Raw genomic sequence first — 15,236 nt, 5'->3', positions numbered from 1 at the left:
CCATTAATTGGTTAAGCACAAACACAATTTGGTCAGCCAATTTTACAAAGCATTGGGCACTTATTTAAATAAAAGAAACTGCAGCAACACGACGCATTAGTCATCCTCCATTTGACCCTCATGCAATTCACATCATACCCTCCTTCTTCGAGATGATTTGTCTTGAATCTCTGTAAAATGACATCACAAACTGTAGAAGAAAAAACATTGATGAATAAACTTTCTCTAGTTCCATTTCTTTTTCTTTATTTTCTCTTCCTTCTGCAATTTATATTATTTCTTTTTCTATTCTTTCTTTTTCTGTTTTCTCCTTCAGCCTTCGTTGATCCTTACTGACTTGTCTTGGTGTCATAAATTTTTACTTCTTTTGTTGTCCTTCATGCCTCAGATAAAGGGAACGTTCATCAAGATGGAGTATTTTAAAACGAAGCCATGCCCATCCCAAAAGAAGATGACAAGAGTCCATGGGAGCAATATCACATAATACTTCTTTCACACATTGCCATGTACTAAATTTGATCCATACTTGGTTCAAATGAAAGGTTGTTGGTAACTGGAGTTTCTCCACCAATCTTTGGCTCACAACATTGTTTTCACTTCCGTAATCGAATTCAACTAAACATGTATGGCCTTCGGTTAAAGAGTTTGTATAATAAACTTCCTTTCCTATTTCAAATCTAGATAGCCAGGCTCTAAATACCAAATGATGCGAATCCGCAAGGTTCGATTTGTTTGACTGATCTATCATTGTTGGAATGCTAACAAGCATGAAATTTGAGAAATTATTTAAAACGAGAAAATGGAAACATAAAAGAAGATGGAACGGAAATTGATAGACATCACACTTCCAAGAATGGAAGATAAGCCTAAGAGTTGAAACACACAAAGGGATAAAGGACCTTTGATTAAACTCATGGATTCTTGAATCACTCAAGAACTTAGGAGACTCACTCTCACTAAGATAGACGAGATAAAACTCGTTTATTTTCGGAATAAAACTCAGCTTGCCTTCATTAATGAAAATGGTTCAACTTATATAGGAGCTTTAACCATCAGAATTACAAAAGACACATAAATTTCAATATCATCCCGCTTACAGCTATTAATTAATGATCCACTCAAGCTAATAACGATTCGCTACTTCATGGTTTATTGTAACTGAATTTAAGGGTACCAAAAGTCATCCACAAACTTTGAGCAAAGGTCCTCTTGATCTTCCAAAGGTTGGTTCTTAAGTTGGCATACGGACCCCTATTTCAACTTGAAAATAAAGCAAACCTAAAGCTCATTAATTGGTTAAGCCAATTTTACAAAGCTTTGGGCCCTTATTTAAATAAAAGAAACTGCACCAACACGGCGCATTAGTCATCCTCCATTTGACCCATATGCAATTCACATCATACCCTCCTTCTTCGAGAAGATTTGTCCCGAATCTTAAGACACTAGTTTTAATGTAAGTTTATTATGATCTTGTGAATAAGTTTTATTTTTGCACAAGTTGAAACTAATTCTCTTCTTCCAGGATCAAATTCAACTTGATATTTGTTATTTTCCAATGGTTGCAATCCGTCGATAACATTTCTTGGCAACAGTACCCCACCTTGATATGTAACAATAAATAATTCCATGCATTGTGTTTGACGAATTTGCTTCTTATCGACGGACCAAATGCATAATAAAGCACTATGAACAAGCTTCCTTTTTAAACATGGAAGTTGGTGTGTTTCATTCACATGCTTAACCTTTTGTTCCTGTACAATGACATCACAAACTGTAGAAGAAAAAACATTGAGGAATAAACTTTCTCTAGTTCCATTTCTTTTTCTTTATTTTCCCTTCCTTCTGCAGTTTAAATTACTTCTTTTTCTATTCTTTCTTGTTCTGTTTGCTCCTTCAGGCTACGTTGATCCTTACTGACTTGCCTTGGTATCATAAATTCCTACTTCTTTTGATGTCCCTCATACCTCAAATAGAGGGAACTTTCATCAAGATGGAGTGTTTTAAAACGAAGCCATGACAAGAGTCCATGGGAGCAATATCACATAGTACTTCTTTCACACATTGCCATATACTGAATTTGATCCATGCTTGATTCAGATGAAAGGTTGTTGGTAACTGGAGTGTCTCCACAAATCTTTGGCTCACAACATTGTTTTCGATTTCGTAATCAAATGCAACTAAACATGGGTGGCCTTCGGTTAAACACCTTGTATAACCAACTTCCATTCCTATACCAAATCTACATGGGCAGGCTTTGAATACCAAATGATGTGAATCCAAAGGGTTCGATTCGTTTTACTGATCTTTCAAGATTGGAATGCTAATAAGCAAGAAATTTGAGAAATTATTTAAAACGAGAAAGTGGACACATATAAGAAGATGGAGCAGAAATTGATAGACATCACACTTCCAAGAATGGAAGATAAGCCTAAGAGTTTAAACACACAAAGGGATAAAGGAACTTTGATAAAACTCGGGGATTCTTGAATCACTCAAGAACTTAGGAGAATCACTCTCACTAAGATAGATGAGATAAAACTCCTTTATTTTCTAAATAAAACTCAACTTGCCTTCATTGATGAAAATGGTTCATCTTATATAGGAGCTTTAACCATCAGAATTACAAAAGACACATAAATTTCAATATCATCCCGCTTAAAGCTATTAATTAATAAATCCACTCAAGCTAATAACGATCCGCTACTTAATGGTTGATTGTAACTGAATTTAAGGCTACCAAAAGTCATCCACAAACTTTGAGCAAAGGTCCTCTTGATCTTCCAAAGGTTGGTTCTTAAGTTGGCATATGGACCCTTATTTCAACTTGAAGATAAAGCAAAACTAAAGCCCATTAATTGGTTAAGTACAAACACAATTTGGTCAGCCAATTTTACAAAGCATTGGGCCCTTATTTAAATAAAAGAAACTCCAACAACACGGCGCATCAGTCATCCTCCATTTGACCCATATCTAATTCACAACATACCCTCCTTCTTCGAGAAGATTTGTCCCGAATCTTAAGACATTTGTTTAAATGTAAGTTTATTATGATCTTGTGAAAGACTTTTATTTTTTTCACAAGTTAAAACTAATTCTCTTCCTCAAGGATCAAATTCAACTTGATATTTGTTACTTTCCAACGGTTGCAATTCGTCGATAACATTTCTTGGCAACAGTCCCCCACCTTGATATGTAACAATAAATAATTCCATGCATTGTGTTCGACGAATTTGCTTCTTATCGACGAACCAAATGCATAATAAAGGACTATGAACAAGCTTCCTTTTTAAACATGGAAGTTGGTGTGTTTCATTCACATGCTTATCCTTTTGTTCCTGTAAAATGACATCACAAACTGTAGAAGAAAAAACATTGAGGAATAAACTTTTTCTAGTTCCATTTCTTTTTTTTAGTTTCCCTTCCTTCTGCAGTTTATATTACTTGTTTTTCTATTCTTTCTTTTTCTATTTTCTCCTTCAGCCTACGTTGATCCTTACTGACTTGTCTTGGTGTCATAATTTTCTACTTCTTTTGATGGCCCTCGTGCCTCAAATAAATGGAACATTCATCAAGATGGAGTGTTTTAAAACGAAGCCATGCCCATCCCAAAAGAAGATGACAAGAGTCCATGGGAGCAATATCACATAGTACTTCTTTCACACATTCCCATGTACTGAATTTGATCCATGCTTGATTCAGATGAAAGGTTGTTGGTAATTGGAGTGTCTCCACAAATCTTTGGCTCACAACATTGTTTTCGATGTCGTAATCAAATGCAACTGAACATGGGTGGCCTTCGGTTAAACACCTTGTATAATCAACTTCCATTCCTTTACAAAATCTACATAGGCAGGCTTTGAATACCAAATGATGTGAATCCAAAGGGTTCAATTCGTTTGACTGATATATCATTGTTGGAATGCTAACAAGAAAGGAATTTGAGAAATTATTTAAAACTTTAAAAGGGAAACATAAAAGAAGTTGGAACGGAAATTGATAGACATCACACTTCCAAGAATGGAAGATAAGCCTAAGAGTTGAAACACACAAAGGGATAAAGGACCTTTGATTAAACTCATGGATTCTTGAATCACTCAAGAACTTAGGAGATTCACTCTCACTAAGATAGATGAGATAAAACTCGTTTATTTTCTGAATAAAACTCAGCTTGCCTTCATTGATGAAAATGGTTCAACTTATATAGGAGCTTTAACCATCAGAATTACAAAAGACACATAAATTTCAATATCATCCCGCTTAAAGCTATTAATTAATGATCCGCTCAAGCTAATAACGATCCGCTACTTCATGGTTGCTTGTAACTGAATTTAAGGGTACCAAAAGTCATCCACAAACTTTGAGCAAAGGTCCTCTTGATCTTCCAAAGGGTGGTTCTTAAGTTGGCATACGGACCCCTATTTCAACTTGAAAATAAAGCAAAACTAAAGCCCATTAATTGGTTAAGCCAAAACACAATTTGGTCAGCCAATTTTACAAAGCTTTGTGCCCTTATTTAAATAAAAGAAACTGCACCAACATGGCGCATTAGTCATCCTCCATTTGACCCATATGAAATTCACATCATACCCTCCTTCTTCGAGAAGATTTGTCCCGAATCTTAAGACACTAGTTTTAATGTAAGTTTATTATGATCTTGTGAAAGACTTTTATTTTTTTCACAAGTTGAAACTAATTCTCTTCCTCAAGGATCAAATTCAACTTGATATTTGTTACTTTCCAACGGTTGCAATTCGTCGATAACATTTCTTGGCAACAGTCCCCCACCTTGATATGTAACAATAAATAATTCCACGCATTGTGTTTGACGAATTTGCTTCTTATCGACGAAACAAATGCATAATAAAGCACTATGAACAAGCTTCATTTTAAAACATGGAAGTTGGTGTGTTTCATTCACATGCTTATCATTTTGTTCCTGTAAAATGACATCACAAACTGCAGAAGAAAAAACATTGACGAATAAACTTTCTCTAGTTCCATTTCTTTTTCTTTATTTTCCTTTCCTTCTGCAGTTTATATTACTTCTTTTTCTATTCTTTCTTTTTCTCTTTTCTCCTTCAGCCTACGTTGATCCTTACTGACTTGTCTTGGTGTCATAAATTTCTACTTCTTTTGATGGCCCTCATGCCTCAAATAAATGGAACGTTCATCAAGATGGAGTGTTTTAAAACGAAGCCATGCCCATCCCAAAAGAAGATGACAAGAGTCCATGGGAGCAATATCACATAGTACTTCTTTCACACATTGCCATGTACTGAATTTGATCCATGCTTGATTCAGATGAAAGGTTGTTGGTAATTGGAGTGTCTCCACAAATCTTTGGCTCACAACATTGTTTTCACTTCCGTAATCGAATGCAACTAAACATGGATGGCCTTCGATTAAAGAGTTTGTATAATAAACTTCCTTTCCTATTCCAAATCTAGATAGCCAGGCTCTGAATACCAAATGATGTGAATCCGCAAGGTTCGATTTGTTTGACTGATCGATCATTGTTGGAATGCTAACAAGCAAGAAATTTGAAAAATTATTTAAAATGAGAAAATGGAAACATAAAAGAAGATGGAACGGAAATTGATAGACATCACACTTCCAAGAATGGAAGATAAGCCTAAGAGTTGAAATACACAAAGGGATAAAGGACCTTTGATTAAACTCATGGATTCCTGAATCACTCAAGAACTTAGGAGAATCACTCTCACTAAGATAGATGAGATAAAACTCCTTTATTTTCTGAATAAAACTCAGCTTGCCTACATTGATGAAAATGGTTCAACTTATATAGGAGCTTTAACCATCAGAATTACAAAAGACACATAAATTTCAATTACAACTCCCTTAAAGCTATTAATTAATAAATCCACTCAAGCTAACAATGATCCGCTACTTAATGGTTGATTGTAACTGAATTTATGGCTACAAAAACTCATTCTAAAACTTTCCGCAAAGGTCTCGTTGATCTTCCAAAGGTTGGTTCTTAAGTTGGCATATGGACCCTTATTTCAACTTGAAGATAAAGCATAGCTAAAGCCCATTAATTGGTTAAGCACAAACACAATTTGGTCAGCCAATTTTACAAAGCATTGGACCCTTATTTAAATAAAAGAAACTGCATCAACACGGCGCATTAGTCATCCTCCATTTGACCCATATGCAATTCAAATCATACCTTCGTTCTTCGAGAAGATTTTTCCTGAATCTTAAGACACCAGTTTTAATGTAAGTTTATTATGATCTTGTGAAGGACTTTTATTTTTTCACAAGTTGAAACTAATTCTCTTCTTCCAGGATCAAATTCAACTTGATATTTGTTACTTTCCAATGGTTGCAATCCGTCGATAACATTTCTTGGCAACAGTACCTCACTTGATATGTAACAATAAATAATTCCATGCATTGTGTTTGACGAATTTGCTTCTTATCGACGGACCAAATGCATAATAAAGCACTATGAACAAGCTTCCTTTTTAAACATGGAAGTTGGTGTGTTTCATTCACATGCTTATCCTTTTGTTCCTGTAAAATGACATCACAAACTGTAAAAGAAAAAACATTGAGGAATAAACTTTCTCTAGTTCCATTTCTTTTTCTTTATTTTCCCTTCCTTCTGCAGTTTAAATTACTTCTTCTTCTATTCTTTCTTTTTCTGTTTTCTCCTTCAGCCTACGTTTATCCTTACTGACTTCTCTTGGTGTCATAAATTTCTACTTCTTTTGATGTCCCTCATACCTCAAGTAGAGGGAACGTTCATTAAGATGGAGTGTTTTAAAACGAAGCCATGAGAAAAGTCCATGGTAGCTATATCACATAGTACTTCTTTCACACATTGCCATGTACTGAATTTGATCCATGCTTGATTCAGATGAAAGGTTGTTAGTAAATGGAGTGTCTCCACAAATCTTTAGCTCACAACATTGTTTTCGATTTCGTAATCCAATGCAACTAAACATGGGTGGCCTTCGGTTAAACACCTTGTATAATCAACTTCCATTCCTATACCAAATCTACATAGGCAGGCTCTGAATACCAAATGATATGAATCCAAAGGGTTCGATTCGTTTTACTGATCTTTCAAGCTTGGAATGCTAATAAGCAAGAAATTTGAGAAATTATTTAAAATTAGAAAATGGAAACATATAAGAAGATGGAGCAGAAATAGATAGACATCACACTTCCGAGAATGGAAGATAAGCCTAAGATTTTAAACACACAAAGGGATAAAGGAACTTTGATAAAACTCAAGGTCTTGAATCACTCAAGAACTTAGGAGAATCACTTTCACTAAGATAGATGAGATAAAACTCGTTTATTTTCTAAATAAAACTCAACTTCCCTTAATTGATGAAAATGGTTCAACTTATATAGGAGCTTTAACCATCAGAATTACAAAAGACACATAAATTTCAATTACAACCCACTTAAAGTTATTAATTAATAAATCCACTCAAGCTAATAATGATCCGCTACTTAATGGTTGATTGTAACTGAATTTATGGCTACAAAAACTCATTCTAAAACTTTCAGCAAAGGTCTCGTTGATCTTCCAAAGGTTCCTTCTTAAGTTGGCATATGGACCCTTATTTCAACTTGAAGATAAAGCATAGCTAAAGCCCATTAATTGGTTAAGCACAAACACAATTTGGTCAGCCAATTTTACAAAGCTTTGGGCCCTTATTTAAATAAAAGAAACTGCATCAACACGGCGCATTAGTCATCCTCTATTTGTCCCATATGCAATTCACATCATACCCTCCTTCTTCGAGATGATTTGTTCTGAATCTCAAGACACTAGTTTTGATGTAAGTTTTTTATGATCTTGTGAAGGACTTTTATTTTTTCACAAGTTGAAACTAATTCTCTTCCCCCAGGATCAAATTCAACTTGATATTTGTTACTTTCCAACGGTTGCAATCCGTCGATAACATTTCTTGGCAACAGTCCCCCACCTTGATATGTAACAATAAATAATTCCATGCATTGTGTTTGACGAATTTGCTTCTTATCGACGGACCAAATGCATAATAAAGCACTATGAACAAGCTTCCTTTTGAAACATGGTAGTTGGTGTGTTTCATTCACATGCTTATCCTATTGTTCCTGTAAAATGACATCACAAACTGTAGAAGAAAGAACATTCACGAATAAACTTTCTCTAGTTCCATTTCTTTTTCTTTATTTTCTCTTCCTTCTGCAGTTTATATTATTTCTTTTTCTATTCTTTCTTTTTCTGTTTTCTCCTTCAGCCTACGTTGATCCTTACTGACTTGTCTTGGTGTCATAAATTTCTACTTCTTTTGATGTCCTTCATGCCTCAGATAAAGGGAACGTTCATCAAGATGTAGTGTTTTAAAACGGAGCCATGTCCATCCCAAAAGAAGATCACAAGACTCCATGGGAGCAATATCACATAGTACTTCTTTCACACATTGCCATGTACTGAATTTGATCAAGGCTTGATCCAGATGAAAGGTTGCTGGTAACTGTAGTTTCTCCACCAATCTTTGGCTCACAACATTCTTTTCGCTTCCGTAATCAAATGCAACTATACATGGATGGCCTTCGGTTAAACACTTTCTATAATAAATTTCCTTTCCTATTCCAAATCAACATAGGCAGGCTCTGAATACCAAATGATGTGAATCCCCAGGGTTCGATTCGTTTGACTGATCTATCATTGTTGGAATGCTAACAAGCAAGAAATTTGAGAAATTATTTATGTCCCGATCACCTCAGACACACGTGATACAACCTAACCAAAGCCACTTCCCCAATATTATCAGCGGTACACGGCCTCTAGCAAACTTGCCAGGCCGAGAGCCGACCTCCGCTTACTAAAGAACCTTCAAGGCTCATATGTTAGCAGCACACGGCCACCATCAAACTCCCCAGGCCGAGAGCCGACCCCCGCTTACTAAAGAACCTTCAAGGCTCATGTTAGCAGCACACGGCCACCAACAAACTCCCCAGGCCGAGAGCCGAGCCCCGCTTACTAAAGATCCTTCAAGGCCCATATATGTTAGCAATGCACGACCACCCACCAAACACCCTAAGCCGAGGGCCGAGCCCATGGCTAGTAAGGATAAGAGCGCCCCCAGACAAGGATGTCAGCGGTACACGGCCTCTATCAAACGCCCCAGGCCGAGTACTAATCTCCACACACCAGGACACCTAAAACCTGACGGCCCCCAGTCAGTGGCAACCTGAACTAACCAAAGTAGCCCCAAGTGACCAACCCCTAAGATCCACATGGCCGAATACCGAGCTCCTCCCCCTTTTTCTAAGGAGAAACTTATCACCCACAACCAACATCTATTACATAAAAACCCTTAAGGGCTTATTGGTATTTTCACCCCACACCAGTTAACCCCAAAGAAAGGTAAATAGGTGTATGGGCCTCCAAAGCCCATTATAAGTAGGACCCACAGGTAAAATAGTATATATAGCACGTTATCCCATGCATTGATTACGATTTCATATATTCTCTAAAAATCCTGACATCACCAGTGCTGACTTAGGCATCGGAGTGTCTTTTGCAGGTCCCCTGCTCCGCCCTCTATACTGGACCGAAGTGAAGGAAGACAACCCAAGACCGGACATTGAGATACCTCAGCGGATTTGTGGACTACAGCTTGGCCCATAAGAACAATTGGCGCCCACCGTGGGACCGACGAGTATTTCGCAGATCCTGGCGGTGACTCCCGAGATAATGGTATCCACGAGAAGCAGAGTAGCAGAAGTTCCCACCGTAGCACCGAATGCAGAAGCTGGGGACCCCGGCCCCGCATCAAAAATATCCCGCATCCTGGAAGCTCAAGCACGCATGCAGCAAGAGTTCGCAGAGTATAAGAAGAGAAACGCAGATGAAATGCAGGCTCTGCGAGAAGAGAACTCCCGCCTGCGAATGAGGATTGAGGTAGAAAAGATGACAGCGGAGCCCCACCCCACGCACTCCTGGGTAGAGGTTCCTCCTACCGAAGACGAGAGCGAATATAGACCCACTGGCAACACTATGGGCGGAAACTACAGCTCCCTAGCCTCCAAGGGAAACCGCCGTCACCCCTTTGTGGACGGCATCACTGAAACCCCCTTACCCCATAAATGGAAGGCCCCTACCGTCACTTATGATGGCTCGACCGACCCCGATGAGTTCGTATCCATTTACACGAACCAAATCAGCTTATACTCCACAGACGATGCCGTCCTGTGCAAGTCATTCTCGGTGGCGCTCAGAGGATCAGCACTGGAATGGTTTATGACCCTGCCACCTTACACCATTGACTCTTTCAGCACATTAACGGCAGCCTTTACCACCCAATTTGACACCAGCCGGCGCCACGACCTCACGACAATCGCCCTCCTTAATCTCCGACAGGAGGAGGGGGAACCATTCCGAGCCTTCATAGATAGATTCGGGGCCATCGCCATGAAGATCAAGGACCTAACCCCCAACCTAATCTTAACATACATGATGACTTCCCTCAGACCAGGACCGTTCGCCGACGAGCTAGCCATGCGCCCACCCCTAGGGATGCAAGAGCTCAGGAAAAGGGCTGCCATGTTCATCAGGGTCGAAGACATGCGGCGGTATCAGGACAACGCCCAGACGGCCCCAACTCAAATGGAGGCCAAGAGGCCCGCAAGAGAGCTAGCATCGCGTGAGCAAAATCGCCCAAGAGAGCGGAAGCAATCCAAGTTCACCAGTTACGCACCTTTGAACACCACCAAGTCCCGCATCCTGGATGAGGTCTTGCAGGCAGCATTGATCCCGCCACCTCGAAAATTCCAAAATCCACCCAACACAGACATGAGCAGGTTCTGCCGGTATCACCGCAACAACGGGCACACAACTGAGGAGTGTGAAACGTTGAGAGACAAAATAGAGGAACTGATACGCGCTAGTCACCTGAGGCATTACATACGAGGCGAGGAAGGCGGATCCCGACCCCGTCACGACAAATCCGACGGTAGGAACTTTGAGCGAAGGGACGACAGAAGACCTGAACGTAGAGAGTCGCGGAGGGAACCAAGGAGAAGCCAGAATGACGAACACAGGGCGGCAAACCCACAGGAAAGACGGCCGGACGACAGACCCCCCCTAAGAGGAACGATCAACACCATATCCAGCGGTTTCGCCGGCGGAGGATGCTCATCTTCTTCAAGAAAAAGACACTTGAGAGCCATCCAATCGGTGCATGCCGTAACCAACAGACCACAAAGGAGAATGCCCCCCATCACTTTCACGGACTTGGACTTCGCAGGAACTGATCCAAACCAAGATGACCCTATGGTCATAACTGTCGAACTCCAAAGTTTCGCGGTAAAGAAGGTGCTAATTGACCAAGGGAGTTCGGTAGACATACTGTATTGGAAGACCTTCCGAAAGTTGCAGATACCCATAGAAGACTTGACACCATACGATGACCCCATATATGGGTTCGCCGGCGAAAGAGTTCCGACCAAAGGTTACGTTGACTTGCATACAACCTTTGGAGAGAAAAAAGGAGTTAGAACCATACTGATCCGCTACCTGGTCGTCGAAGCCCACACCTCATACAATGTGCTACTAGGGCGCCCCTCCCTGAACGCAATAGGAGCAATAGTATCCACCCCACACCTGGCTATGAAATTCCCTTCGCCATCAGGAGATATTCTCACGGTACATGGCGATCAAAAGGCAGCCAGAGAATGCTACATGGCCAGCCTAAAGTTGCCCCAGCCCCTCCTCACGGCTCAAAACATAGAAACCACTCCAGAAGGAGCCCTCCTGGTTGGAGACGAACTCGACCCCAGAATCAATTCCGATTCCCGTATGGAACCAGTAGGAGAAGTAAGACAGTTTCCCCTGACTCGCCCAGACCGTTTCCTCCAGGTCGGCACGTCACACCAAGGTGAACACGCGCAGCAAATAGAAAAGGTACTCCTCGACAACGCTGACCTATTCGCATGGACAACTGCAGACCTCCCCGGGGTCCACCCCAGGATAGCTTCTCACAAGTTATCCGTTTTCAAAGAAGCCAAACCCGTCTCCCAGAAAAAACGCAGACTGGGAGAAGAGCGGAGACAGGCCGCCAAGGCAGAAGCAGAGAAGCTAAAACTGGCCGGATTCGTGGGCGAAGCCCGTTACACAACATGGTTAGCCAATGTCATCCTGGTCAAGAAACCTAACGGGAAGTGGCGAATGTGCATAGATTACACTAACCTCAACAAAGCCTGTCCCAGAGATGCTTACCCCCTCCCCAGCATAGATCGACTCGTGGATGGAGCAGCAGGGCACGCAGTACTGAGCTTCTTAGACGCATATTCCGGGTATAACCAGATACCGATGGCTGAGGAAGACAAATTAAAGACTGCCTTCATCATCGAGGAAGCCAACCTCTTTTACAAAGTTATGCCCTTTGGCTTAAAGAACGCAGGAGCGACATATCAACGTTTAATGGACAGGGTTTTCGAACCCCTCCTGGGGAAAAGTGTCGAAGTATATGTGGATGACATAGTGGTAAAATCCCCCGACCCGGTGCAACATGCGTCTGACTTGGCGGACGTCTTCAAGGCAATCCGAGCGTACAACTTAAGGCTGAACCCAGAAAAATGCACCTTTGGCGTCAACGGCGGCAAGTTCCTAGGTTTCATGCTCACACAGAGGGGGATCGAAGCCAACCCGGAAAAGTGTCAAGCAATCATCAATATGAGAAGCCCGGTCACTGTTAAAGAGGTTCAACGCCTGGTAGGCAGACTAACAGCAATATCCCGTTTCCTTCCCAAGCTCGCGGAGAAAACTGGACCAATGATCAAGTTACTCAGGAAATCAACAAAGTTCGCATGGGATGACGCGTGCCAGCAAAACTTTGACCAGTTAAAGCAGCTGCTCACCACCCCACCAATCTTAAGCAAACCCATTCCTGACGTACCCCTGGTAGTTTATATTTCAGCATCCGACAGCGTCGTCAGCGCAGCGATTGTCCAGGAAATCGATAACAAGCAGCAGCCCATTTACTTCATCAACCGCGTGCTGCAAGACCCAGAGACACGCTATCAAATGGTAGAAAGAGTCGCCCTATCACTTGTCACAACAGCCAGAAGACTTAGACCATACTTTCAAAGCCACCCGATAACCGTCAGAACTGACTGCCCAATCCAAAAGATCCTACAAAAGCCCGATTTGGCTGGTCGATTGTCGGCATGGTCGATCGAACTATCAGAGTTCAGCATCCGGTACGAGCCGCGCGGCGCGATCAAGGCCCAATGTCTAGCAGACTTCGCCAACGACCTACAAAGTTATACAGCCACCCAGAGCACATGGTGGACCATGCACGTAGACGGCTCATCCAACCCGAAAGGGGCAGGTGCAGGCGTCGTGTTGGAGGGACCAGGCAATGTCCTCATTGAACAATCCTTACAGTTCAAATTCAAAACGTCCAACAACCAAGCAGAGTACGAGGCGATCATCGCTGGCCTTCACCTATCCAAAGAAGTTGGAGCAAAACGACTCATATGCAAAATCGACTCCCGTCTAACCGTCGGTCACCTAACAGGAGAATACCAAGTAAAGGACCCCCTGATGGCACAATACTACCACATAGTCACCGATATGATCAGCTACTTCGAGGACTTCAAGATAGAACGTGTACCAAGAGCAGAGAACGCCAAGGCGGACCTCCTATCCAAACTTGCCAGCACAAAGAAAAAAGGCAAATACAAGTCACTCTTGCAACAAACCTTGGAAGCGCCGTCCACCGAATGTGAGCCACAATGCATGCAAGTCACAACACGCGATAGTTGGATGGACCCATTCATTCAATATTTACAGAACGGGGCTATACCTGAAGGAGAGGAAAAGGGCTGGACAAGGAAAGCAGCACGTTACACGCTGATTGGAGGGGAACTCTTCCGAAGAGGCTTCAGTACCCCACTTTTGAAGTGTATCACCGCCGAAAAGGCCGGTTACGTCATGCGGGAAATACATGAAGGACCGTGCGGATACCACTCTGGCCCAAAAACTATGGCAGCTCGGATACTACGTGCGGGATACTTCTGGCCAACAATGACTGAAGATTGCACCGCGTACACACAGAAATGCATCCCATGTCAAAAGCACGGCCCGGTTTCACACCTCCACCATGAAGAGCTGCACCATATCTGTTCCCCATGGCCGTTCTCCAAATGGGGAATGGACATAATCGGGCCGTTCACACCCGGGAAAGGGCAAGTCAAATTCCTCTTAGTGGGCGTAGACTACTTCTCCAAATGGATCGAAGCCGAACCGTTAGCAACAATAACAGCAAATCAGATACAAAAGTTCATGTGGAAAAATATAATCTGCAGATACGGCATTCCCCACACGATAATAACAGACAACGGTCGGCAGTTCATTGACAGAGGATTAGCAGAATTCTACAGTGACCTTAAAATCAAGCACATAACCAGCTCCGTTGAACACCCACAGACAAACGGCCAAGCTGAAGCAGCTAATAAAGTCATTTTGGGCCAATTAAAAAAGCGCCTCGATAACGCTAAGGGAAGATGGTCGGAAGAACTACTCGGGATACTATGGGCGTATCGCTGCACACCGCAATCGTCAACCCGCGAAACACCCTACAGCCTAGTCTATGGCACGGACGCTTTGATACCCGTTGAGATAGGCGAGCCATCAATAAGGCAAGAGCACCACAACCCGGAGGTCAATGAAGCACACATGCACGCCCATCTAGACTTGCTCCAAGAAAAAAGAGAGAAGGCCAGCATCCGGGACATGGCCACCAAGCTCAGAGCGGCAAGGAAATATAACTCCAAGCTAACACCGAGATCCTTCCACAAAGGCGACCTGGTATGGAGAATGGCAAGCAAGGCACGCAAACATGAAGGCAAGCTCTCCGCTAATTGGGAAGGACCATACCGAATCCTCCAGGAAGTGGGCAAAGGCGCCTATCCACTCGAGCGCCTATCTGGTGAACCCATACCCAACACATGGAACATCTCCCATCTGAAATTTTACTTCAGTTAAACGCATCTTTTCTTTTCTTTTCCTTTCATGTAACTGGATGTACTCTTTCCTACCCTGGCATTTTTCCCTAAGGAGGGTTTTGGCCAGGAAGGTTTTAACGAGGCATCCATCTTTTTCCCATTTTAATGATACCATGCAGTTACACAACCATGTCTACGATTATTAAAGTTCACGGCCACTCCACGCGCGAATAATCGAACTTGAAAAACCGCCA

General features: G+C 41.8%; 1 protein-coding gene across 1 annotated transcript; it reads left to right on the top strand.

The window, feature by feature from the left end:
* The first annotated feature begins 9,727 nt into the window (after nt 1-9,727).
* Nucleotides 9,728-15,022, top strand: LOC114171241 (uncharacterized). The gene has a single exon (XM_085670059.1). It carries the CDS (start codon nt 9,728-9,730, stop codon nt 15,020-15,022), a length of 5,295 nt encoding a protein of 1,764 aa, XP_085526185.1.
* The last annotated feature ends 214 nt before the right edge of the window (nt 15,023-15,236 follow it).

The sequence above is a fragment of the Vigna unguiculata genome, chromosome 2, assembly GCF_037176805.1.
Source record: "Vigna unguiculata cultivar grain cowpea cultivar isolate G323 ecotype 2 chromosome 2, ASM3717680v1, whole genome shotgun sequence".
Classification (NCBI taxonomy): domain Eukaryota; kingdom Viridiplantae; phylum Streptophyta; class Magnoliopsida; order Fabales; family Fabaceae; genus Vigna; species Vigna unguiculata.
Note: the sequence above shows the minus strand (reverse complement) of the source record. Positions and strands in the feature narration are given on the sequence as shown.

Coding starts and splice junctions, on each gene's coding strand:
- LOC114171241 (XM_085670059.1), top strand. CDS start 9,728: ATGGTATCCACGAGAAGCAGAGTAGCAGAAGTTCCCACCGTAGCACCG.